General features: G+C 45.8%; 1 protein-coding gene across 3 annotated transcripts in view; it reads left to right on the forward strand.

Moving 5' to 3' along the window:
- Positions 1 to 26367, forward strand: part of RFX4 (regulatory factor X4) — a 134099-nt gene that overhangs the window by 50107 nt on the left and 57625 nt on the right. For 2 of the 3 annotated variants that reach the window (XM_088025672.1, XM_088025673.1), the window contains exons 5-8: positions 9942 to 10003; positions 14129 to 14342; positions 16147 to 16224; positions 22505 to 22668. In XM_088025672.1, coding sequence (XP_087881798.1) covers positions 9942 to 10003; positions 14129 to 14342; positions 16147 to 16224; positions 22505 to 22668 — 518 coding nt within the window. Of the gene's footprint in view, positions 1 to 9941; positions 10004 to 12460; positions 12556 to 14128; positions 14343 to 16146; positions 16225 to 22504; positions 22669 to 26367 lie in introns of those variants that run through there. The other variant, XM_088025674.1, reaches the window with a different exon arrangement.

Genomic DNA, 26367 nt, shown 5'->3' on the forward strand with positions numbered 1-26367 from the left:
TTTCCTGCCTTGCACACATGCTGCCTTTGCCACCCTCACCCGCTCTCGTTATTGCCCTCGGAGTTTTTCCAGTTTTGACTTAACCTGGAGCTTATGTAATTCACCTCATTCTAACTAAATCGGTGTGTGATGACTGGCTTTTCTCATACTCACACACGTGACACATCACCCAGGCAGTCTCAGGACGACACCGGGCTCACCTCTGGAACTTGGGACTTCTTGGAATTGTCATCCATGGTACTTCACAAGGGGCAACAGAGTAGCTGTTACCCTCCTGGCCCTGTGGGTTTCCACAGAACCCTGCATCGATCCATACACATGATTTGAAATTCCATTTCTGTCTCAGTGCTCTAGATAGGAATTTCTTATGAATGTTTGAAATTGCTCTTGGGGAACTTCCTATGGAACCTGCAGTATCCTACCCCCATTGACACCCCCTCCCCAGTGCCTGGCACCCAGTAGGTGTTACAAAAAACTGTTGAATGGCCAGAGTTGCATAACATAGTGTAACCACTCTGGCAAACACCCATTTCAAAACGAAAGCATTGAGGTAGGCTGTTTAAAAATCCTTATTGATAGCACCAGACTTAATTTTTTTTCTTCTCTGTTAAAGGGATGACATCTCTTGTCAAAAAAGAAAGTGAGTCCGTATCTCACTTTCAGACTTCAAGTTGTGATGGTATTAATCCCTTTAACCAATTTGGTTCCCTAATCATTTCTTTCTTGTGTTCACAAAATTGTGTGTGTGTTTTAAGAGAAGGCACAAGACTTTTGCAATACATGGTTACAAAATAGCAACTTGTCATTGTACTGGATTTCTCATTTCTTGCTATTTGAGGCATCCCTCATCTTTTCCCACACCCAAGTAACCTCTGAACTAAGACCCACAGCTCTTATTTTTTAACTGTTTTAAGCATACTTGATTCCTTATATACACATGAGTTTGTCTCCTTCAAAGTGTGGGAGGATGTGCACTTATCCCATTACCTTGGAACTTCTTTTGGATCGGTTCTTGTTGGTGGCAAATCTTTGCCTACTGAGGGTGGATTGAATTTTTGGAAACAACCAAAGCCTTTTTTCAGAGCCATCCCTGATGACTAAGTTTGGAGATCAAGCTGGATCAAGATCATACGGTTGGAGGTCAAAATCAAACAAAGCCTATCTGTAAGAATAATGAGATAGAGTGGCTTTCCAGAGTAGCTCTAAAGGTGTCCCTTGAGGCAGCATCTAGAGAGGATGTCAGGGGTCTCACACTCAGTTAGTGGACCCCTTGCTGGCTCCCATGGGTGCTGGCCAAAGTAAAGAACAGGAGAGACAGTGCAACTGGGATCCCGTTTCACCCACTGGCCGGAGTCTATGAATCTGAGCAGCCTTGAATGGACGTAGATCCCAGGACTTCATCTGTGAAACAGGGATCTTCATGCTTTCCTCCAGGGTCACTTTTAGGATAAAATCAACGTTGTGTGTAAAATACCTCATCTAGTGCCTGGTCCTTGCTGATCCCTTGTCTTAAAGGAGGGCGGTGGTTTGAATATGCCATTTCGGAAACATGTGCCTAAAACTCACGTTTCTTAAAAAACTGCACCCTCAAAATGAGGTCAGGGTGGCCCACATGTGGAGTTTCCTTCAACCTGGAGCAGTGTGTTGTTGGCCGGGGAGAAGCATGGACAGGAGAGATGGATAACCTGGCCACCACCACTGAGAAGAGTCCTGGCACCTCCCAGGAGGGGAGTTCTGCAGAGCTGCCCTGCTTCCCACCTCGAGCCCCACGGAGCCCCCAGCCCAGCCCGGCTGCCTAGGCTGAAAGGGAGAAGGGTGGGATTCCCGAGTAATTAAAGGGAATTTGGAAGGCTGGGATGTTGCGGAATGTTAGATCAGTAGCTAGAACAGCATGTGGTGTTCTTTAGGCAGGCTTCATTGAATCCATACAAAAAGAGAAAGAGGGGCTGCCTGCCGTCTGCTCATTTATCAAACAGCGAAACTCAGCTTTCACAGCTCCACAAAAGTGTTTGACTGTTTGCTGAGTCTTGCTCCAGAAATTAAAAGCTGAACAGCCTTCGTGGGGCTGAACCGACTCTGCATTTTGAGACTCAAACCAAACTGTGCTGTGCTTTCAGATTCTGGGACCAGCTGATTATTTGGTGAAAAGAGAGGAGAATAATTTGTAATTTGCAGCCCATAAGAAACACTTAAAAAAAAAAAAAAAGCAACAGCAAACCCCCTTCCCACAGGTTTTTGTTGCGGCTGGAAGGAGGAGGTGCAATCTGTAACAGCCCTTTCTTTGCTCGGAGTGGGAAAAGTCTTGACCTCCGTTTGGGCAGAAAGGGTTGCGGTAACAGCAGTGTCTCCACCCACCCCCCCACCCCGCCAACTCAGCCACGGGCCCTTCCTCCTAGTTCTCTGCTTGAAATTACCTTTCTCGCTCTTGGAGGAGGAGGAGAGAACTCGGCCTTCCAGTACTTGTAGATAAAAAGTATTTTCATAAAGAGAATGAAATATTCCAACAGCACAAATATATTGTGGGAAACCAGGATTTACCATGGAAGCCTGAAAAAAAATGAGTCGAATGAGGATCCTCCAAAAACCCATCAAATGAGTAACTCCGTCAGTGAAGAGAATGGACTAGAAGAGGTTGAGGATCGCAGAGACAGACGGGGGTGTTACCGCAATGAGGCCACCTCTGCTCCAGCGCCCAGCCCGTCAGCAGGTCTCCGTCGTCCTGTGCTACCAGGAGAGCCCATTGAGGTAGAGCCTTGCTGTAAGCCTGTGAGGTTAGCTGAGCAAGCGTTTTATCCCCATTTTACAGACAAGAAACCTGATGCTCAAATGGAAGGTCTCTTTTGGCTCCTCAGTTTAGCATATTTTTTTCCAAAGTGATAATTGCCTTCTACACTTCACGAAAAGCAACTTGATGGTATCTCTTACGAACCTTGAAATGTTTCTCCCCTTTAATCAAGCAGCTCCACACTTGAGAAACTATTATGAGTGGAGAACTCCCAAAATGCTAGCAATAAAAATAAAAATCATTATGCAAAAGGTACCGCTTATAGCATGATTTATGTCCACACAACACTGGAAACAACTTCCGTGGCCAGCCAAAGAGATACTTCACTTACTCTATCATTTACTGAATCGATGAATTAATGTGCTGAGCTGTAATGTCTCCCCCCTGGACTACACAGTGGCCTTTTGATGGCCTCCCTGCTTCCACCTTGGCCCCGATGGTCCCTTCTCCACCCAGCAGCCAGAGCCATCCTTTGGAAAGCTAAATCAGACTTGTTCCCCACTCCCCTGCTTGGAGCCCTCTGAAGTCTCCCCATCTCATTCAGGGTAAAAGCAGAAATGCTCACAAAGGCCTACAAGGCCCCGTGTGAACTGTGCTCCATCACCCCCTCCTGGCCTCCTGACCTCACCTTCTGCTCTCGTGAGTACTCGCTGTGCTCCGGCCACATTGGCCTCCTCGCTCTTCCTGACGCACATAACACAAGCTTCTACCCCAGGGTCTTTGCACTGGCTGTTCTGTGGGCTCGCACCCTCCCTCCCCTAGATATCCATGAGGTTCATTCCCTCACTTCCTTCAGGTCGCCACTCAAATGCCACATTAGCACTTAGCCCCTATCACCCTAAAGAAGAACCCCCCACCCCTACGTCCCCTGTCCCCCCCCCACTCCTTTTGTCCCTCTCCATAACACTTACCTGATAGAAGATATATTGACTCTGTAATGTATTCATTTTTGGTCTTCTCCCACTAGATGTAAGCTTCCTAAACAAAGGCTGTTTCTGTTCAGCTCAGTGTGGTGTCCCTCAGCCTGGTCAAGGGTTTGGCATACAGGAGGAGCTCAGTAAATATTTGTTGTTGAGTGAATCCTAACTACGTACCATCAGGCAGCCAACTGTTAGCTGTTGAGGCTGCAGCTCGTCAAACATGGGGGAGAGCAGTGGGAGACAAGGCTGCAGGGCCAGTTCCCGTAGAGTCCCATAGGCCTGTGCAGGTCTTGGTGGAGCTGAGAGGAGTATTGGCTGGATAAGAGGATTCTATGGACTGCGTAACTACAGTCCCTTAAACCAAACAAGTGGCTCAGGGAAGGTTTTGGAAGGACATAAGTTATAAGCTAATATTTCAAAGGTGAGTAGACATGAAGCAGACAGAGGGCATGGGGAGAGGGTTCCAGAAAATGAGAAGAGCCTGCTGGGAGAGCTACAGTAGGGGAGAGCACAGTGTATACACGAAACTTGAAAGAAGTTCCATATGGCTGTGGGGACTGGGAGAGGAGGAGGGGAGAGGTTAGCTGGAATGAAGGCAGGGCCAGTCCGGCAGGACCTGGTGGGTCTGGACTTCATCTAGAGGCTTCATGGAGAAGTGGTTGTGGTGCCATGACTGGATGAGGGGCAATGAGGAGACCATGGTCACAATCCGGGCATAAGACCATGGCCTTGGAACTGGTAGTAATGGGGGATGCCAGTAGAGTCTGGGTATGTTCAAGATGGAAGGAGGATGGAAGTTGGTCACAGACTGGAAGTGGCAGGTGCAGTCATGGTTTGGAGAAGGAAGAGCACTTACCTGGCTGAGGAATCGGAAAGGTGCATGGAGGAGCCGCATGCATGCTGGGTGTCTGGGGATTGCTGCAGGGGGAAGGTGCAGAAGCATGGAGCCCAGAGAACTGGCCAGCACCACGTAGTCTGATCTGGATGGAGCACGAGGCTCACACAAGGACATTTTGAGAGCAAAGAGGGAAGCAGAGCTGGGAGTTGGACAGTGCATCTGAGCTCCAGAAGAAGGAGCCTCCGCTGAGTCAGCTGGCTGTAGAGAATTGTCAGAGGCCTCTGAGTAGACAGGTAATGATCTGGATTGTTCTGTCGGTTAATCCAGCGGGGGACTCCAAATCATTCAAACAGAATGACTTTTGCTTACTGAGTATTTTTATTAAGCAGAAGAAGTTTAATTGTCAGATTTCCAATTTACTGGATGCAGGTAGATTTAGTCTAAGAGGAGACACCTGCGGACATCATCTGCCTGACGATGTCACAGTCCTGTCAGCTGTTTCTCACTTTCCCTGGGGGATTCGGGGCCGAGCTCTCAGCTGCTGCTCATAGCAGAGGCCACCAGAACATTGCCAAGAGCGTCAAAATGAGACAAACTGGAGTCTTCGTTGAAGAGTAGACGGGAACAAGAAATCCTTTCATTCCTCACCTAATGTGTAAATGCAGGAATATGACATAAAAGAAAAAGGGTTGCTGTTAAAAGAGGGGATGAGGGGGGCTTTAGGACACTTTCATTTATTCAGAGGTGATAGCATTGTCGTGATAATGTTGAGTCACACTGGGTGCCTTTGAATCCCGGGTCTGCATCTTGTGAGCTGTGTGGCTTTGTGTGGGGATCCTAGCCTCTCCAAGCCTCGGTTCGCTCATCTGTACAGAGGAATAGCAATGGAGCCTGGGCCGTTGTAATGCTTAACTGAGATAATGCATGTAAAGTGGTTTGGCACAGTGCCTGAACCAGGACCTGACCCCAAAGAATGCATGCTTCACTGTACCAACCGCTCTGCAGCTCGCCAGGGAAACGGAGACGGGGATGTCTGAGGTCGTGTGGGAAGGTCACAGGGGAAGTGGGACAGGCTCAGAGAAAGAGAGGAGTTCCTCAGGCGTGAGCGGGGCATAGCGTGGGTTTGGTGTTCCCAGCAGAGGGAACAGATTGTGCCTGGCGCTCAGGGAACATGGTGGAGGGGGGGAGGGTGTTGAGTAGCGGGATTTGAGGCTGGGGTGTTGGGCTTGAGCAGATCACAGAGGGCCTCAAGGACCAGCCTAAGGAGGTTGGATTTTTATCCAGTGTAGGCTGTGAGCAGGCATCTGGCATTTTCAACAAGGAAATGAAATGATCATATTTGGATTTTAGAAAGGTGGTGCTTGGCTGGGCAGCAAGACCGGAGGCAGGGCAGGCAGTTAGGAGGCTGTGTCTGTGGTCTGGGTGAGGGGTTGTGGGGGGCGAGGGCAGTGGCTGGGGGGACTGGGAGAAGTGGCTGTGCTCAGTGGGAGTCTTCATCAGAATCAATAGGACATGGGGTTGTGCAGTGTCGGGAAGGGTGCAATCTCTCCTGCTTCGGTCTTAGGTGACTCAGGGGAGGGTGGTGCCGGCCACAGAGGTGGTAAAACCGCGTGTGTTGATCCATACATTATCCAAAAGGAGTAAGTAAAACCCATAGGCCAGGGAGGAAATCATAGGACACATTGATCCATGAATTCAGAGGCCCCATTCCACAACTTGATAGTTTCTGAAGATCAGAGCACAGAGAACTTCGAACACCCTGATTGCACATTTTATTGCCTCTTAGAGATAGAACAAACAGCTCCAGAAATCTGTCCTTGTTTCCTGGGGGCTTTCTGGAACATCTCTAGACCAGAGTCTGTGGCCCTGTTAGCCTGGGGCCAGGACATCATGTAGGATGCCATTTGGATAAGTATTTAGAAAGATTCAGAACTTTGCCCATTCTCGTAAATCATGTATAATAAGGCTTAGGAACAACAAGAACAACAACAAAATGCTGCTTTTTTATTATCTACATATTGTTTTCAGGGAATAGGCAATGATTTTTTTAAAGAAAAGAAAAAGGAAAGCCACTAGAACATTCTGGAAGATCTCTGGTGCTTCTTTCAAGGTCATATTGAACTTCTTTTGTCAATTAGGAAAATTTCCAATAAGAAAATCCTTTTTCATTTACAAAAAAAGTTGACCTTGTGCAAAAATCTTTTTGTTCTAGTCACAATCCTACTACCTTAACAAATATCCATTTTTACTTTTCCTTGTTCCCGTTCCATTCCTACATTTGTAAAAACATAAATTATAAGCATAGCATCAATGTAGTTTGAGGTATGCTGTTTCATTTAACATTATGTCATACATAGACTTTCTGTGCTGTGACATAGTTTTTGTTACTATCATTTTTTAAAAAGATTTATTTGAGAGGAAGAGGTTGAGGGGAAGGGCAGAGGGAGAGGGAGAGAGAATCTCAAGCAGACTCCCTACTTGGCCTGGAGCCCGATCTGGGGCTTGATCTCACAACCCTGAGATCAGGGCCTGAGACAAAACCAAGCGTGGGATTGGGACGCTCAAAAGACTGCACCACCCAGGGGTCCGTTACCCTCATTTTTAATGCCCGTGTCGTGGTCTGCTGTGTGCACAGATGATCGTTTCTTTAGCCAGCTCTGTGCCATCAGGCACTTATATTGTTTCCAATTTTTCTGTCTTATGAGTAGCCCTGCACATAGCATTTTCTTACTTCAGATTAGTTCCTTGGATTTCATAGACCAAAAGGTATTTTGTGGTTCTTGATATGTATTGTGAAGGGTTGTACCCATAAACAGTGTCACCAGCAATCTGTGAGAGCTTCAGTCTTGCCACACCTTAGACAGCACTTGATATTATTTCCCAAATGTCTGCTAATATCGGAGCATTAAACGTGGTACCTTCCTGTTGTACCTGCTGTATGGGGAAAATCTCCCAGACAAAAATGCAGAAAATCTCTGCTTTTCCGAAGCAACTAGTGTGTGTTTATCTTGTGGGGACTGGGGCTCTTGGAACTTTATTGTATTGGATAGGTAGGAAACTCTGAACCCAAATCGTAACCCACATTTAACCAAAGTGAAGAATCTCTCCATCTTCACGCTTTCTGTTTTTCCCTTCGATCTCTATCGGCATATCTAAAAATGTTCAGTATTGCAGCTTTGCGAATGGCTGCTTTGTATCTTGGCAGTTCTGTGATGAGACCAGCTCTGTGATGAAAGTCTGAGGGCGTCCTTGGCCAGACGAGGTGAGGCCACCAAAACCGCGCTGTGCATCATGGGCAGAGGGCTTAGAAAGCCCTGTCGCTGAACCTGCTCAGACCCCACCCTGAATCACGCATTTTTCTCAGGTTACAGCAGTTTGAGAGGGACACAGACAAAGTGAGAACCCATATCCTCAGCTTCCAGGAGTTAGGGTGAAAGAAACCAGGGCTGTATCGATACAGACTCACGTCAGTACTGCCCTCCAAGATTTCAGAGGATAACCTCATTGTTTCCTGCTGTACCATCACTATCAGATAACATTTTTGAAGCCATTTTATTTCCTAAGTGGTATTGTCATGTTCTCTTATTAGATTTTCTAACCATCCTTGTAAGCAATGCATGTTTGTTTGTTTTCTTAACCCATTTTCAGATGAGAAAAATCTGCCCCATTGTTCACACTGGAGACAGCTTCCTAATATACAGAAATGGTCCATCTTCATGGCACCCATTCCAGATTCTCAATTTCTCTCTGATTTGTCCACTTCCTTCCATCCCACTGACACCGACTTATTTGAGGCCACCATCACCTACCCCTCAGATCTGGGGAGGAGTATATAAACCCCCGAGTCCCCAGATGTCAGAAGATGAACCTAAGCACAGAGAAGTTCAACAGCACGTCCAAGTTCAGATAACTGACAGGGTCTCAGCAAATGTCTGTTGTGACTGAGCAGATCCATCAATGAGAGTATCAGTGTGGATGGAAGAGGTTGTGGCTAGATCAGAAGAGACTCCTGCACATCTCTGAGAAGGCACACGGGGTTCATGCCCCGCCAGTGGGAAGTCAGCAGTGGGGTCTCATCTCTTGAAGGGCAGCCTGTAGGCGGGCTCTCTCTGCCCATGCCTGCCTGCTTGGTGATGTACTAGAGGAGGAGGGAGGCTGGAAGAGTTTGGTGAGATGAGAAAAGTCCCTCGAAGTAAAAGGGAATGAGTTATCAGGACAATCAGTGGTAATAACAGGTAATGTTTATTGGGCCCTTACTAAGTGCAAGGCTTTGTTGCAAATTATCTGCATATGTTTACTACTAGATTTTACAAGAATTCTCTAAGGTAGGGGTTATTATCATTCCCATTTTACAAATGAGGAAACTGAGTCATTTGAATGTTAACTCACCTAACTTAAGGGTCCCCAGGTAACAAGTGGCTAAGTTTGGATCTCTCTAATCCAGGTAGCCTAGCTCCAAAGCCCTTCCACAGAACCCCCGCATCATCCTGCCTCTCCACAAGCATCATCTCTATAAACACCAAGGATGAGGCCTGCTGGCTGTGTCTTCACCTTGGCAGATGGCTTTGCTTCCAAGTTTCTTGCAAATCTGCATGAATATCCTAGGCAACACTGCAGATAAGCCAAGCATACCCCCAGACAGGGGTTGGGCTTCATCCCTCCACTCAGCAACACAACGGAGCTCCTCGCAGGTGCCAAGCCCGGTGCTGGGTCCCTGCTCTCAGGGAGCTTACATTTGAGTAGGGGAGGCAGAAAATAGGCACACAGGGAGCGAGTGCACAGGATAATTTCGGAGTGCGGAGTGAGAAGACGACTGGTCAGAGAAGGCCTCTGGGCAGACACCTGAACATTGTGAGCAAAGGAGCCAATCCTGTGGGGATGTGGATGAGGCTGCATTCTGGGGCAGAAGGAACTACCATACAAAGGCCCCCAGTGGGAGTGAGCCTGGTGTGCTTCAGGAATAGGGAAAAGAATTTTAAAAGCCATCGTGGCTGCAGTCTGGTGAGTAAGGGTGAGTCACAGGAGAGGAAGACCAGGAGGTAAGAGCAGGGACGGGTGACATTCCGGGCACAGTGGAATCCATCAGAAGGCTTTAAGTGGCAGGGCTGACACATTCTGCATCAGCCTGTTTCCCACCCCCCCACATTGTGAGCAGGAGGGCGAAGCACGGGGCAGCCAAGGGAGACCCCTCAGAGTCCAGGGCCCCACTGTCACCCCCATGCTCGCCTCCCCCAGCTTCCAACACTGGTATCTTCTCCAGGGTCCCGACCGACTCCCAGTAAGTCATTGAAATCAAGGAGGTGTGTTTTCCGTTTTCTTTGGATTGCTGTTTGTAAAATGCAGTGACTGTGCTCCCAAATTTTCCCGATGGGTAACTGACTCTTGTGTTGACTTACAGATCATAAGGCAGCAGTTTCCTCAGTTAACCACCAGAAGACTCGGGACCCGAGGACAGTCAAAGTAAGCACTGGCCGCCATCCCATCCTCAGAGCACACATCGAGTCAGGCATGCACCCCTAGTCTTTTATCCTGAGCTCCGTTCACAGACCTGGCGGGAGGTCTGGGCCTGGCACGGAGGAGCTTTAGATCCTGGGGGCCCCTCCCTCGGGGCCCCTGAAACAGAAGCTGTGGGAAGGCCCAGGGCCATCGGACCCAGTCAGCTGCTTTAAGGAATCTGACTTTATGTCACCCTGCCTTTAGGTGTTCTTGTCAAATGGTCTTGGGCATCACTTAAAAGAGCACTTGGTGGCTTCTTGGACCATCTCTAGGTTCCTTGGATTGTTTTGCTGAGCACATTTTCTACTCTGATAGTATCCAGTCGCCCAGAGAAGCAACCTGCACCAATCCCTGCAAGGGAGATGGGGTGGAGAGGTCCAGCCAGGCCCTGGTACGCAGGGCATGCTGTCAACCAACCAGCCCGTGTTTGCTTTCACACTTTCTGTGTGTCTCATGTACAGTGCAAGGTACAGATTACCTGCCCTCATGGAGCGTATACTCTGGTGGGGAAGACAGATCCAAACGAGATACTCAGTTTGTGACAAAGAGGCTTGTCATAGAGAATAACAAAAGGAGAGTGGCCTAGTTTAGAAAGCATAGCCCGGGAAAGGCCTTTCTGGAAGAGTCCTGAAAAGTGAGAAGGATGAGTGGACCCCTTCTACATGGGAGTTGGTGGGAATGGAATCTCTGCCTTCACTGTACAGGCTTCACTAAAATCTGGATTTATAAGATTTGCCTCAGAGGGTGTTTTGAAAATCGTTGGACGTTAACAGGTGTTCCATGGAAAAGCTCTGTTGGCCACATACGTTTGGGAAGCACGGAGTTCAATAGGTTTCTTTATGCAGGACTTCTCAGAACCTTTATTATGTTGATATACACGGTGACTCCACTAGAGGGTGCCTTATTATGTAGCATTTCTAAATATTTTGACCATGTTGAGTAGCACATCAGCACATACTGACTTATAAAATATTGACATTTTACAAAACAAAAACAAAAACAACCATATAGGACTTGTAAGACTTGAAACTAAGGGTTGTACTTCAAAAGCAACATGTCCCACAGTATCTCCTCACTCCCCCTGCTCCTGCCATTCCTGGACAGCATTCCCATCCTCCCAGAGTGGATTTCACTTTGGAGCTAAGTTAGGTTAAAAAAAAAAAAAAAAAGTAGATGATCAAACTGGGAAAACCCCTTTTTGGTAAATCTCTGACAATAACAAGACTCGTGTGTGTGTGTGTGTGTGTGTGTGTGTGTGTGTGTGTGTGTGTGTGTGTGTGTGTGTGTGTGTGTGTGTGTGTGTGTGGCTCAGAAGCTCTGGGGGCAATTTCCAATGAGCTTTACAGAAAATTTTGAGCAGGGGACATTTTGGAATAAATTTCTAGTAATTTTCCAAGGTAACTGCCCTGAAGAACAAATCTCATCTCATCTATAAAGAAAAAAGCCAGTATTTGTTTAAAATTGAGGCTTCAGCCTTGGTAAGATACAAAACCACACCCCTCCTTACTTATTTGCTGGGAAGCCCAGTGGTTGGCCCACGATGGGCAGTTCAGTCCACAGATAATGGTTGGAAGAGTGTTGAATGAATGGAAATGAATGGGTCTTCAAAGAGTCACTGGCTTCAATACATTGTTGCTTATCTCTAAGATAGAAGAGTAGAAATAAGACTGCAAAAATACATACATAATAGAGACAGGGAGGAAAGATAGTCAAGATAGAACAGAACCATTTCCCCATCCTTTATAAACTTGGAGAAAGTTTCCTTCTGCCTACATGTGAGAGCCTGTTTTTGTTTTTTTTCTTCTTCTTTAACCCAGAAGTTGGCAAATTGGACAGTATCTTCTTTAAAAAATCAGTGGTGTCAATTTCATGGTATTCCCCTCCATAAGTACCAACACCTTCCCCCAAGGTTGGTCACACCTTTAACCAGTTGAAAAGGTAACAAGAAGCTCTAGTCTCCAACCTGCCACTTGGGCTTAGAGAGAAAAATCCCTCGACAAATTTACCTTGACAGAATACATGGGGTGGGGGGTGGGGGTGACTGTGGATTGTGTTGACGTGTCCTACAGAACTGAAACAGAAAAACCGAGAAGTGATCAGAGCAGTAGCTTCGCTGCAATTGCTGATTTCAGCAACACACACTCTGTAAAATCAAGAAGTGGTCTAATCTGAATATGTTATCACTCCCTTCATCTCAAGAGATTATGAAGGGGAACTTTGTTAAGGTTCGGGAGGTGTGTCCTAACTGCCTGGCTGGCCACCTGGAGGGCACTCCTGGAGCTCACGGAACCGGCCCCTCCCCTACCCCAAAGGCCCCTCCCCGATGGGCAGGCAGTTACGACAGTTGGGAAGTAGAAGGTGCAGAAGACAGAGAGCAGCTCAACACAAAGAAGAACTTTCTTATAACTGTCCCAACTCAAAATGAACTGGGCTGCCTTCGGAGGGCCTGAGTTCTTCATCCCAGGAGGCATTCAGATAGAGACGAGATGCCCACTAAGCAGAAATATGACCGAATGGTATCAGGAGTAAGAGGGGCAGGGAGAGGGGAGGTTATGTGTGCTCATCTCCCTATGAAGTTTTATGACTACCACCAACCATATCTCCATGAGCAGCAAGGAGTAATTAATATCTTGTACAGCATTTCTGAAAGCAAGGTCCATGAGTTACTTCCAATAGCATTGCCGTGTGACTATAGAAACCTACTCTAGACCTACTAAATCAGAATCTTTGGGGGATGGAGCCCAGTAGTCTGTATTTTAATGTTTTGTAGGTGATTCTTAGTAGTAGTGAAAGTTTGAGAATCCCTGGCTTAGGGTTAAAGCACTTTAGAGGTTCAAATCCTGCCTCTACTCAGTGGGTGATCTTTGGCTGGGTTACTTAAATTCCCTGGGCCTTAGTTGCCTAGTCTGTAAAATGGGGCTAATAGTTAATTCCAGCCTTACAGGGGTTTTGTGAGATTAAATAAGGTAATGTGTGTAGAGTACTTAGCATTACATTAGCTGTATCAATTTACAACAGTAAATAGTGACAGTCTCTCAAAGATTGGGGATCATAGAGCCGGGAATATGATGCAGGTGCTCAACCGAGCAGGCTAGTCAGTCTCAAACTGACACGCATCAGAATGACCTGTAGTGCTTGGCACCCCCCACCCCACCCTGTTCTGAATCAGTAGGTCTGGGAAGGGCCTAGGCATCTGTATTTTTATTACGCTCCATAAGTGACTCCCGGGTTTGTAGTCGCATCCTGCAGTGTTTTCTGCCGGGGCAGCATAGTGCCTTTGTGGTCAAACAGACGGGTATTCAAGAACCTCTTCTAAAAAGCTGGATGACCTAGAGCAAATTTCTTAATCTTTCTTCCCTCCTTTTGCTCATCTGTAGAAAGGCTGTACTAATCCCCATTTCCTAGTAGTAGTTTTCAAATTCACGTAGGTAAAGCAGTTTGCAAAGTACCTAGTGTGTAGCAAGTGCTCAGTAGTTTCTGTAGCCAAAATCCTAACAAAATGCAGCCTCTATCCCTCCTTCATCTTCATTGAAAACATTGCTATTACTAAGCCCATTTGAGTTAATAAATTTCGATCTTTTACATATCCAGTGCCAACAGAGCCACTGAATATATCTTTTTAAAGATACAGTTAAGACTACCATTTATGGACTAAGAAAGACCTAAGCCAATGAACTGGTGGTGGTGGTACAGTTAGTGGTTGCAAACATACCCTTCTTCTTGGGTCTCCACAGAAAAGGACCCTTGAGTTCTGTACCTCTGAGATCACATTGGCTCGATACAAGAGATTAAATACAAATGGAAATTTTTTTCATCCCCCCTTTCTGCTTTGTATTTGACTTAACATTTTCTGTAGGAGGCAATTTTGGTTATTTTTACCTGCGTGATTGATGGCTGGCAACTTAGAACTTTGGTTTAATTCTAGATTTCTGAGATGTCAAGTCTCCCAGGAGAGTTAACTCTTCTAGCCCAGGGAGGATGGGCCCAGCCATCCTTGGCCTTGGACACCAGCCCCCTACTCCAGAAACCCCACCTGATAATGGTACATGTGGGTCTCTCTCTCTCTCTCTCTCTCTGTCTCTGGCCCAGGTACCATTACTATGGCATTGCGGTGAAGGAAAGCTCCCAGTATTATGATGTGATGTATTCCAAGAAAGGAGCCGCCTGGGTGAGCGAGACGGGCAAGAAAGAAGTGAGCAAACAGACGGTGGCATATTCACCCCGGTCCAAACTTGGAACGTTGCTGCCAGAGTTTCCAAATGTCAAAGATCTAAATCTGCCAGCCAGTCTGCCTGAGGAGAAGGTGACCACATCTGAGGTGTTGCTGGGAGTGGGTGGCTTCCCTTTCTCTCTCTCTGACACAACACACACAACCTCTCTCCCTCTCTTTTTCTCTCTCAGTATAAAATGGTGAGTTTAAAAATATAAAGATAGAGGGGTATGTGGGTGGCTCAGTGGATTAAGCATCCCACTCTTGGTTTCAGCTCAGGTCATGATCTCAGGGTCATGGGATCGAGCCCCGCATCGGGCTCGGCGTTGAGTGTGGAGTCTACTTAGGATTCTCTCTCTCCTTCTGCCCACCCCCCATATGCTCACTCTCTCTAAAAAAAAAAAAAAAAAAAAAAAAGGGCGCCTGGGTGGCTCAGTCGTTAAGCATCTGCCTTCGGCTCAGGTCATGATCCCAGGGTCCTGGGATCGAGTCCCACATCGGGCTCCCTGCTCCGCGGGAAACCTGCTTCTCCCTCTCCCACTCCCCCTGCTTGTGTTCCTGCTCTCGCTATCTCTCTCTGTCAAATAAATAAAATCTTTAAAAAAAAAACTAAAAAATATAAAGATAGAAATCTGAATGAAATATGGACTTTAGTTAATGATAATGTACCTGTATTTATTCATTAGTTGTGAGAAATGCACCATCCTAATGTAAAATGTTAACAAAAGAGCTAATGGATGTGAGGCATATGGGAGCTCCCCATACTATTTTCAGAACTTTCCTGCAAATTCAATACTCTCCTAAAATATAAAGTTTATCTACCATCTAACCTCCCCACCTATCCATCTACGATGCTACACTGTCTCATTTCACGAAGGAAGAACCCCTTTGCTCTAGATTGTTTTTTTTAGAGGATACAGTTTATTTCCCCATGTGCCGCAGAGGATGTGGTGAAATCATAGTCTCATAGACAAGACTTTATAGGTACCCTGAATCAGATAGGTTGGGTCACAGGATATTTGGAGAAAATGACTGGAAATATATCTCTCACATACCTGTCTTGAGCAGCCCAGTGCACCAGTAGATGTAGAGCTTCTGCGGTCTACATATCCCCCTGGGAGCTGGGATACACTGTAACTGAGACATGAGTCCTGCTCCCAGAAATCTCAGGCCAGTGGGGAAGATGGATGCTCATGCATAAACAAACTAAGTTTACATAAAATGAATGCATGTCTACATGCAAAAAGAATATCTGTAAATGCTTTAAATCTAAGAACTAGTAAAAAAAAAATTTCCCCTCTAAGTTGCTTTTTTTTTTCTTTTAATCAATAAGCTTCCTATATTATAGCTTTAAAAGTCTTGGATAAATGGAGCTGGAGATGAAATTCTTTTGCAGAGCAGATTCCAGGAAATTTCTGAATGTCTTTTTGTGATTTTTGGCAAATACCTCTTCTTATAAGTTGGGTTTTAACTTTTCAGTATCTTAGCTGATGAGGAGAATTTAATTAATATGCCCTACTGAACTCTACTATGGGCCAGGCGCCGTGCAAAGTGCTGGATACACGAGCATGAATAATATGCCATTTAAATTTCCCCAGGGCCCATCGTCTCATGGGTGGAGAATGGGGGAGAGAGAAACCCATGCTTTCCACTGGATCACAGGGCAGGTGCTCCGATGGAGAAACATGCCCAGACGCCCGTGGGAGCACAGAGGAGGGAGCCCAGGTCAGAGAGCACCACGAATGAAAGTTAGACTTACTTGGGTCTTACAGGATGAGTAGGTGTTAAGCGAATTTCATCCCCTCAACAGGGAATAAATGACTTGAAAATTGAAATTCCAAGGGAGGGCAGCAGTAATGTGTATTAATTATGCTTTTATTGTTGACACTCCCCACAGGTCTCTACCTTTATTATGATGTACAGAACACACTGTCAGAGAATACTGGACACTGTAATAAGAGCCAACTTTGATGAGGTAGGTCAGTAAGTGTTGAGCTGTGGAATACTCTGTATTAAAATATTATAGTAGGAGGAGCTCCTATTTCGCGAGCTCCTACCGGGTGCCAGAACTCTGGAAACTCCTGATGTGCTCACATGATCTTTCCAGCGATCCCAGAAAGCAAGCACTGTCCTTACCCCCATGTTACACATCTTCCGTGTGGATAGCAGTGGCCTGGCCTGCTCCTTGACCTAACTCATGCCCTGCCTCCTGCCCCGCTGGCTTACCAGGGAGGTGGTTTCACGGGGATTATCGTTATAGCCAGTATTATAGGTTCAGAGAAACTGAAGGAAAGCTTTCCTATATTTTGGATTTAATCCTTTCCTGAGGCTCCATTTCTTTTTATTTTAAAATAGTACAGTTAAAGAATGGAGAGGAGAAATAAGAGAGGATGAAGTACCAGTTACATAATCGGAGAGACAATAAAATCTTCTTGCCTAAAATGCCATCCAAAAGAGCCTTCCAGAGGGACGGCAAGAAGCCACACATTTCACCCGATAAACCTGAGGCCTTTCTGTTTCCAGAAAATGCCATCAGGCCAAAAAAAAAAAAGTCTAAACCCCTCCTCTCCCACCCCCTGGCATAGGTTGTAGACATTGAATTTGAGGATGATGCAGGCTCCAATGGGGCTATAAAAACCAGGAGCTATTTGTGGACAGGATCCCAGAGATTCCCTAGTGTGTGTTGGGGGGGGTACTGTGGGAGAGAGGAGGGTACAAAATGGCGTAAAGCACAAAATGCTCTCTCCCCCACATTCTTGTGCTTTTCTGCCGCCGTGTCTCACAACGGTGAACATTCACCGTGCGCTCCACTTACTTGTGTGAGCTCACTGACTGTTCCCTCATAACCTGGGTGCTGGTGGTCCCCTGTGAGCTGGCACTTGGCTCACAGACCACAGCTCCAGGGGAGACAGCAGGGTGCTGGCAGAGAAGGACTGTTGATCCTGCTCTTGGCTTTTATTTACGAAATTGTTTAAACCTCCCAATTCCTTGAGCAACCATTGAAGCGGATTTTTTTTCTTTAAGAAAGAAAAATCACTGCTTTCTCTCACGTTGTGGTTTGGCTATGTCTTACAACCCAAAGATCACTGAGATGAGAGCAAATGAGGGTTCATCCTCAGTTCAGACAATGCCGGCTTCTGTAACAAATAACCCTAAGTCTTAATACATTAGAAGTTTATTTCTCACTGGTGTCATGACCCAGTGTGGATGCTCACAGGGGGAAGGCTGGTTCCTGGGGGTAGTTGAGGGACCCAGGCTCCTTCCACCATGTGGCCACACCCTGTCCTAGAGCCTTGGCATCCTCTTTGTTCAGCTGACCAATGGGGAAAAGGATTACAGGGAAGACATACCCACTTCTTAACCTTGTCAGCCCAGAAATAAAACACATCATTTTTGCCCGTGTTCCATTGACAAAACCCGGTGTCATGGCCCCACTTTGATGGAAGGGGATCCAGTCCCTTCCTGGGCAGCACTTCACTACCACGGAAGAGGAGCTCAGAGCTGTAGGGGCCAGCTGTCTCTCTCCACTACAAGTACTAACCACAGAACTAGGGACTGTCCCATGTACTTCATCTCAAAACTCACTCTCCTCATCTCATTACACTTAATTCCATGCGTTAATCCCAACACTTACTGGGCACCCAATGGCCATGCACCTGCTATAAGTCTCAAGAATGGGGTAAGAAGAAAGACCCAGCCTGGGGGGTGGGGAAATAGGAATGCACATCAGAAATTAGGATGCAGAGTATATAGTGAGGACTGCAGAAACCTTCAGGAGGCTGAGTGCTCCTGTGGGGAAAGTGCCAGAGTTGGAGCCCAGGCTCTGCCATGAAGGCCTTTATTTACATATCCCCTACTAGAAATGAAGATAAAAATATCATCCCTGCCTTTCTAATGCATAGGGTTCCTGGAAGGAGAAGATGAGACAATGCCTAGCAAAAACTCTTTGTAAACTATGAAAGGTCATACAAATACTTGCTCTTATCGGGTATGTCAACTAGAGAGTTAAAAGACTTGCTCAAGGTCACACATTTGGTTAGGGCCAAAGTCATGACTGCCTCTTTTGTCACCTGACACCTCCAGCCCAATATTCTTTCCACTCCCTTGGCAGGGATATTTGGTGGCTGTTTTTTAAATGGGTAATCAAGATGTAGTTCATTCTACCCAGCCACAAAAGAATGAAAGGGAATATTTTCCCTTTGATGGGCATGGCTTTCTCCCACAGCTGAGAAAAGTCATGGGTAAGTGGATGGTGGGTACATCTGGAAAACCTTGACATTGCAGTTTGCTTCAGGTCTTCGAGATCTTTAAGGGTTGAGGTTATAACTAATGCTGGGATCACATTCTTAAATTATCTTGTTGGCTGGCTCACTGTTTGTCTCCTACCAACACAGTGTAAGCCCTTGAGGGCAGGGACCTTGTCTGTCTTGTTTGCTCCTGTATCCACGTCAGCCATACTCTTGGGCTTTCAGTAAATATTTGTTGGGGAGATGAGTGCATGGATGGATGGGTGAAGGATTGTAAAAATGTCACAGCCTTGTAGCACAGTCAGGCAAGTACAGAGAGCCCCAGTCTGCACAGAGGGGACTCCCTGCAAAGCCTTCTCCAGACTACATCGCATAAAGAGCTGTCAAGTCCAAAGAGTCTTATGTTTGAGTCCAAATCCACCACTTACCAGTCTGTGACCTTGAGCAAGATACATAACCCCTCTGAGCCTCAATTTCTTTGGCCATAAAATGGAGATGATCATTTTATCTACATAAGAATTAATGGAATTGTCTGATTTTGAAATAAGAGCATAAGAGTGGTAGGTATTTTGGTGGCTAATGTTTTGTTGACATCCTTTCAACACCATAGCAACTAAGTACCCCTGCCTGGAAGTTATCAGATGTGTTTCCACAAGGTGCTAGTATATTCGGGATGAAGTAAATAATGGATATGGAAAAGAAATAGAAAACCTACGTAGGTATTCTTAAGGAAATTGTCTCCTGGTGCTTCACTGAGCCAAGAAGGAAAGGGCTGGTGGGAGTTCAGGGGACTGAAGCAAATAATCCAGAAAACGTTAAATAATGCTTTTCCATCCTTTGCCTCTGATGATTTCACCACTTACACTTACAAGGAGTAAGGAAACCTCCTCCCTCCTGGCTGATAATCAGTTTCTGTTTGTTAGATGCCTACACGCTGCCAGGCATTTTGCCTTAGTGATCTTATTGGGTCCTAGTTCTGTTTTATAAAAGCTGATAGCTCTCATATTTAGATATTTAGGCCTGAGCTCCAGACTCAGTTGACCTGACATCCAACTTAACATGGCCAAATCAGAGCTCTGACTTTCCACCTGAATTTGTTTTCTCTGTCTCAGATTGCCATCACACTCACCCAGTTGCTCAAGCCACGAATGTTGATGCTTTTCTTTCCCTCACCCTTCATATCCAGCCCCTTGGGAGGTCCCACCAGCTCCACCTCCTGCGTAACACTGTGTCTATTCATTTCACACCCAACTTCTAAGTCTCGGCTCTTGACCTTTCCACTCTTCTCCCTCCTTCCTTTTCCTTCTCACTGTGAGGAACCAGTACCTTAGGACGTTAAATGGCCTGAAATGTGGAGGGTAGAAAGTGAGGTCAAAACTGACCAACACCCCCCCTCTCCAAAGGCTGCTTAGGAAACTGAGGACTGATCAGTGCTCCCTGTGCAAGTTGAGCAGGCTTAAAACAGATGCCTGCTAAAGACTGATTTTCCACAGATTTGTTTTAACCTACACAGCTGCTGATCTTTTCCAGAATTTCTGCTAGAAATTGACTGCTCACATAAAAAAAAAAAAAAAAAAAGGAGTAGGGCTGCATGCAAGGAGAGCTAAGAAAGAGGAATTCAGAAGCTACCAAATTGTAGAAATCAACTGGGCAGAGGTTCTTAGATGGTGTTGGAAGGGCAGGAAGGGAGGTCCAGGGCCCGGCCTGAGGATGATGCCTGGGACAAGCTGGGATCAGGGAACAATGGAGGGTCCTCTAGAAAGAAAACACCTTATCCAAGAGCCCTGGCCATCTCCAGGCTCAGGCCAAACCCAGCAGTCAGCCACCAGGTGTCCCAATGACAGAACAAGAGCCTTGACAGGTGAGCAGAACCACAATGGGAATCCTGGCTGGGCGACACTCAGAAGCTTAGGCAAGGTGTCACAAAGCTTAGGGAAGTCCACGGATTTTGGGGGGCTGGTAGTGACAGTGTCTCCATGATGTAAATCACGACTACCACCACTAACCTTTATTAAGCATCTACCGTGTGCCAAACACTAAAATAGGTATTTTTTAGGAATCTTTACCATTACCAAAATTTATGCAGTAAGTGCCACTTTTACTGCCATTTCACAGGTGAGGAAGCTTACCTATCTCTAAGCTTAGAGATATTACACCCCTGGTTGGTAGTGGGGCCAGGGTTGGAAGTCTGGAAGACAGTCTTCACTCATCTGCATTTTCTGCTTTTATTTTCGATCTGGCTGAAGGCTCTGCGATATTTTCACTATTGTGGAATAAATGGAACTGTGACCTAAGTGTCACAGTTTATAAACCTGAACTTCATTCACCACTTTGATCATGTTTTTGTTCAATTACCATGTGCCCCCTAGGAAGTCAGGGGACATGATTTCTCCCCATGCCTTATCCCCTAAGCCTCCCACTCAGTGCAGGCCATGGATGTCAGGGAAGTCTGTCCACAGGAGGCTGAGCTCAGGTCACTAGACTGGAGTCAGAGGTAGCCTGGTCAGAGGAAAGCAAGACCCTACTCCTAGAAGGGGCCTGAGGGACACTGCAAGTCACCAGGGCAGGGGTAAAAAACTGGGAAGCAGGCAGCCATTCAAGGAGAGCTATGGGTGTCAGGAATGGGGTAGAAGGCTTGTTACCATGAGAAGAACAAATTAGTCATGAGACTGATCGGCCGAATGACTGAGACAGACATGGGCTCCGTCTCATCCATTCCCTGACATGCTGTCTGGATTTGGACATGTAAGTTAATATCTCTACAAAACAGGAGCAAGGATTCTCAGCTGTAGTAATATTAACAATATTCCATGAGAGAACCTATGTGAAGTACCTGGCATGTCGTAGTCCCCTCGATAAATAAAGCTAATGCCCGTAGTAATACTACCTCCAAAGTATTAGATGAGGGGTACTAACATATCTTTTACATTGGATCAGGGTTGATTTAGGGAAGCAGGAATATGGGTGATGCTACGTGTGAGGGTTCGAGAGTACCCGTCTGTGGGGAAAAGGACACATAGTCCAGGAACCAAGTCGAGCCTATGAGAATTCACAAAAATTCAGTCATTCGTTCCCCGTCTTCAAGATGAGTCACTCCTCAGTGTTAGCTAAACCCTAGGTATTTTTTTTAATTCTAGGTATTTTTAATGGTATTGTATATATCAGTTAACCATCTTTGCTGTTTCCCTTCACTTCCCTTATCTTGTCCTGCACCCCAGGCCCCCACCCTGCTCTCTCCCTGACCTCCAGCTCACGCACTAGAGGCTGGAGATATACAGGCCACCGAAGAATTGTCTCCCTTAGATACGGGCTCTGCCACTTGCTCATCAGCCCCACAGCCAGGCCCCTGCTGTCGTATTGATAATGCACTCTTGAGTGCCACCTGTGTTTCTGTTCTGTGCTACTGGTTGGGGTGGGAATGCCCACGTGGCTTACCGCCCACATACCACTATCTGGCATCCCATAGCAGCAACAACCGGCCAGGGCTCTTTGGGGAATGGAGGAATTTGGATAGGAAGAGGTCCTTGCATTTTCTTCGGGGTTCGGTACACACATTTGAATCGGGAGACTTGTCTGAGACCTGTAATTTCCTCCCTTCGAGATACATGCCTTTTACCAGCACCTCACACATTACTCCGTTCTTTTTGAGAACACCCAAGGGCCCCCAAGAGGCCCAAAGCATAGGGAGCACTAGCGCTCTGAGTTTGTTAAGAGCAATATCCCACCTTCCCTTCCTTAAACTTCTCCTGGACCATGGTGAGCACGAAGGGGTTGCCGGGTGAATGTGCTAGTCCTCTCTTGCAGGCAGAGTCGACACCAGGCTGCCAGGCCAGGTGGTTCTGCAGCGGAGGGTGTAGCACACAGATGGGCAGGGGGAAGGTGGGGGCGGGGCCTCCTCTCCCACAGCAGGGGGAACGGACGACCCCACTGCAGGCTGGTGGAGTCCCCGGGCTTTGCTGGGAGCGCCCCGGGTAACCTCATGGTTCTCCTTTCTGTGGGTCAATACAGGTTCAAAGTTTCCTTCTGCACTTTTGGCAAGGAATGCCCCCCCACATGCTGCCTGTGCTGGGCTCCTCCACGGTGGTGAACATCGTCGGCGTGTGTGACTCCATCCTCTACAAGGCTATCTCGGGGGTTCTGATGCCCACCGTGCTGCAGGCGTTACCTGACAGGTGGGCACGCTTCTTCTCAGGACTCGTCCTTAGCCGAGACCGTTCCTGCCTCTCTCTCACTGAACATAATCAGGTGCTGTCAGGGGTGCTCACTTGTAAAGACTGTAGACACTGGGCTTTTAAAAATTCTATTTGATTTACAGTTTTTAATATAAATAAACATTTGAACATTTTGAACCATGTGTATGGTTCAAAATTCAAAAGGTATAATGCAGTATAAGGTGAAAAGTCTCCCCCCACCAACTCCTGTTCCCCAGACACCCCAGACCTCTCCATAGAGCATCAAATACAGTCATTTTCTTGGCACGGGGTGAGAGTGGGGGGGGGGGGTCCATCCAGATCTGCTGTGCACATATAACCAATGCCTATATTCTACTCTTTTTCTCACTGAAACGGTGATATACGCTATTATAGTGTTCAGCACCTTGCTTTAAAAAAACAATCTTGGAGCTTATGCTGGGGCTTCTGTGCCCCTCCAGATCACTCCCTGCCATGCCCCATGCTGCCCCTTGATCTGGGGCTGGAGCCCTCACAAGGGTCGCTTTCCTGTGATCTCCCCATCCAGCTGGGGTCAGCCAATGGGGAGATCAGAAGAAGAGAGAGAGAAGAGGAGGCTGGGAGATGGACTCTGTCTCCATCCCTGGGAGGTCACCTTGGGCTGGCTGTGGCCATCCACAGGCCTCTGGGGCCTTCCAGCATACCACCAGATTCAGATTCTTCCAGAGTAGCTTGTGCTTAGGTTGGAAGCTTATCCTCTGGACATGGGGTGGATGAGAGCCTGCTGCCCCTACCCGCCCCCCATAGCCATGGTCCCCCTCACGGGCTCCTACATGCCTGTCAACACCTTCATAACTTGTCCCTTGTAAATAAACTCTCCTATTTTGAGTGGCCTCTGTTTCCTGTTGGGACTGGTAGAGAACATTCCACATCAGTCTGTAAAGAGATTTTATTCTTTTTTATGCCTGCATACTGTTTCCACTGGACTGAATGCAGACAGTTGTCTTCATGTTTCCAGTCTTGTTTTACTACAAATAATGCTGTGATGAATGATGTACATTCTTTTTCGGGGGCTGGGGGTGGGGGGTGCATTAGCTTCCCAGGGCTGCAGCAACAAAGTAGCATAAACTGGGTGGCTCAAAACAACAGAAATGAATTCTCTCATAATTTGGGAGGCCAGGAGTCTGAAACAAGGTGTTGGCAGCCTTGGTTCCTTCCAGAGATATCCTCTGTGCCTCTCTCCTAGCCTCTAGTGGTGGCTGGAAGTCCTTGGTGTTCCTTGGCTTATAGACCCATCTCTCCAGTCTCCGCTTCATCTTCATATTGACTCCCACTCTGTGTGTCTCTCTGTGTCTTACAAGGACACTTGTCATCTGATTTAAGGCCCACCCAGTTAATCTAAGATCTCATCTCAAGATCCTTAATTCAGGGGCGCCTGTGTGGCTCAGTCATTAAGTGTCTGCCTTTCGGCTCAGGTCGTGATCCCAGAGTCCTGGGATCGGGCCCCAAGTCGGGCGCCACGTCGGGCTCCTTGCTCAGTGGGAAGCCTGCTTCTCCCTCTCCCGCTCCCCCTGCTTGTGTTCCCTCTCTCGCTGTGTCTCTTTCTGTCAAATAAATAAATAAACAAATCTTTAAAAAAAAGATCCTTAATTCAATCACATCTGCAAATAAGGTCACTTTCACAGGTGCCAGGGAGACATACTGTGGGGGGGGGGGCGAGAGGGGGGCACCACTTATCCCACTACATGAACTTTATGTGCAGAATAAGTTCCTACAGGGCTGAGTTTTTGGTTCAAAGAGTATGTGACTTAAACTTTTCTCAGTGAAGTTTTGATGTGCATTTCTTTTATTATGAGGTTGAGTATCTGTTTGTGTCTTTAAGAGCAACTTCTGTTGTCTTTCCTATGACCTCTCAGTTCTTATCCTTTGATTATTTTTCTATTTGGTGGTTGATGTTTTTCTCATTGATTTATAGGAGCTCTTTATTTTTTTAAAAGATTTTATTTATTTTTTTGAGAGAGAGAGCGAGAGAGAGCATGAGCAGGGAGGAGAGGGAGAAGCAGGCTCCCCGATGAGCAGGGAGCCCGATGCGGGACTCCATCCCAGGACCCTGGGACTATGACCTGAGCTGAAGGCAGACGCTTAACTGACTGAGCCCCCCAGGCGCCCCCAGGAGCTCTTTATTTATTAGGTATAATAACCATTTGTCTGTGTTAAGAGTTGCAAATAGTTTCTCATTTTGCTGTCATTCTTTGGTCTTTGCCACACAGAAATATATTTATGTAGTTGAATTTATTAGTCCTTGCTTTTATGGCTTCTGGATTCAGTATCATAGTTTTAAAAAGTCCTCCCCATTCCAATGATTAAGTAATTTTCCCATGGTTTATCACACTAACTTTATGGCTTAATTTTGTACTTTTGAATCTTTGTTCGATCTGGAGCTCATCCTGGTGTAAGATGTTGTTTTGTTCTGTTTTGTGTTGTTTTCCCCTCAGCAGCTTTCCCGTTCTCCCAGCACCATATGCTAATTATTCCATCCTTTCTTCACAGAGTTGAGATGCCACTTTTTTCATATAGTAAATTTTATATGTATTTGGAGCTGTTTCTGGACTTCCTCTCCTATGCCATTAATATTTCTATACATTCATGATCCAGGGTCATTCTGTTTTAAGTTTTGTGCTTTTAAACATATTTAGTAGGACTAGCTCCTATACTTACTTTCCTTTTTTATTTTTTTATTTTTTTTTTACTTACTTTCCTTTTTTAATAATTTCCCTATTATTATCACTTATTTTTCCATATGAACTACCTTGTCATCAGTTTGTCTATTTCTATATATATACATATATAACATACACATATGTATTCTTATTGGGATTACACTACATTTAGAGATCAATTTAGGGAAAATTATATATATATGATATTGAGAATTCCTAACAAAGAACATGGTTTGCCTTGACATTTATTCTGATCTTTAATTTTGTGACTGCAGGAATTATAAATGTTTTTTTTCATATAAATCTTACACATTTAAAAAAAGTTATTCTGTATATTTATTTGTTGCTATTGTGAATGCAGTCTTTTCCTCCATAATTCTTGACAGATGATGGTCTGTGTATATGAAACCTACTGATATCTGTGTGTTATATTTGGAGCTGGCTATGCCAAGCTTATCTTGTTGTTGTATTTCTTTTTTCAGGTTCTCTTAGATTTTCCATGTTTAGAATCCTACTATCTACAAATACAGATAATTTTACTGTTGTTTTCTAATTTTTGCACCTCTCATTTATCTCTCTTATCTAATTACATTGCCTCAAGAACATGTTGAACTTCTTGACTTTGATGAAAATGCATCTAGTGTTTCTCCATTAAACATTGTGCTGGCTTTTGGATTAAGACTGATATATTTTATCATGTTAAGGAATATCTGTCTTTTCTTAATTCATTAAATGTTTTATGAAGGATGGTTGAATATTATCCAATGGTTTTCATCATCTATGGAAATTATTATATTATCCATCTCCTAATATTGAACCATTCTTGCATTCCTAGAATAAACCCCACTTGCTCATAGTATATATTTTAATGTGCTACAGGATTTTATTTGCTAATGTTTTATTTAGAGTTTCTGCATCAAAGTCATAAAGTGGGATTGGTCTGCAATTTTCTTTTTGTGTTTAATCTTCATTAGTTGTTGGT

The sequence above is a fragment of the Eumetopias jubatus genome, unplaced genomic scaffold (genome assembly GCF_037043125.1).
Source record: "Eumetopias jubatus isolate StellerSeaLion01/CBP00866 unplaced genomic scaffold, mEumJub1_p1.0 scaffold_8, whole genome shotgun sequence".
Lineage (NCBI taxonomy): Eukaryota > Metazoa > Chordata > Mammalia > Carnivora > Otariidae > Eumetopias > Eumetopias jubatus.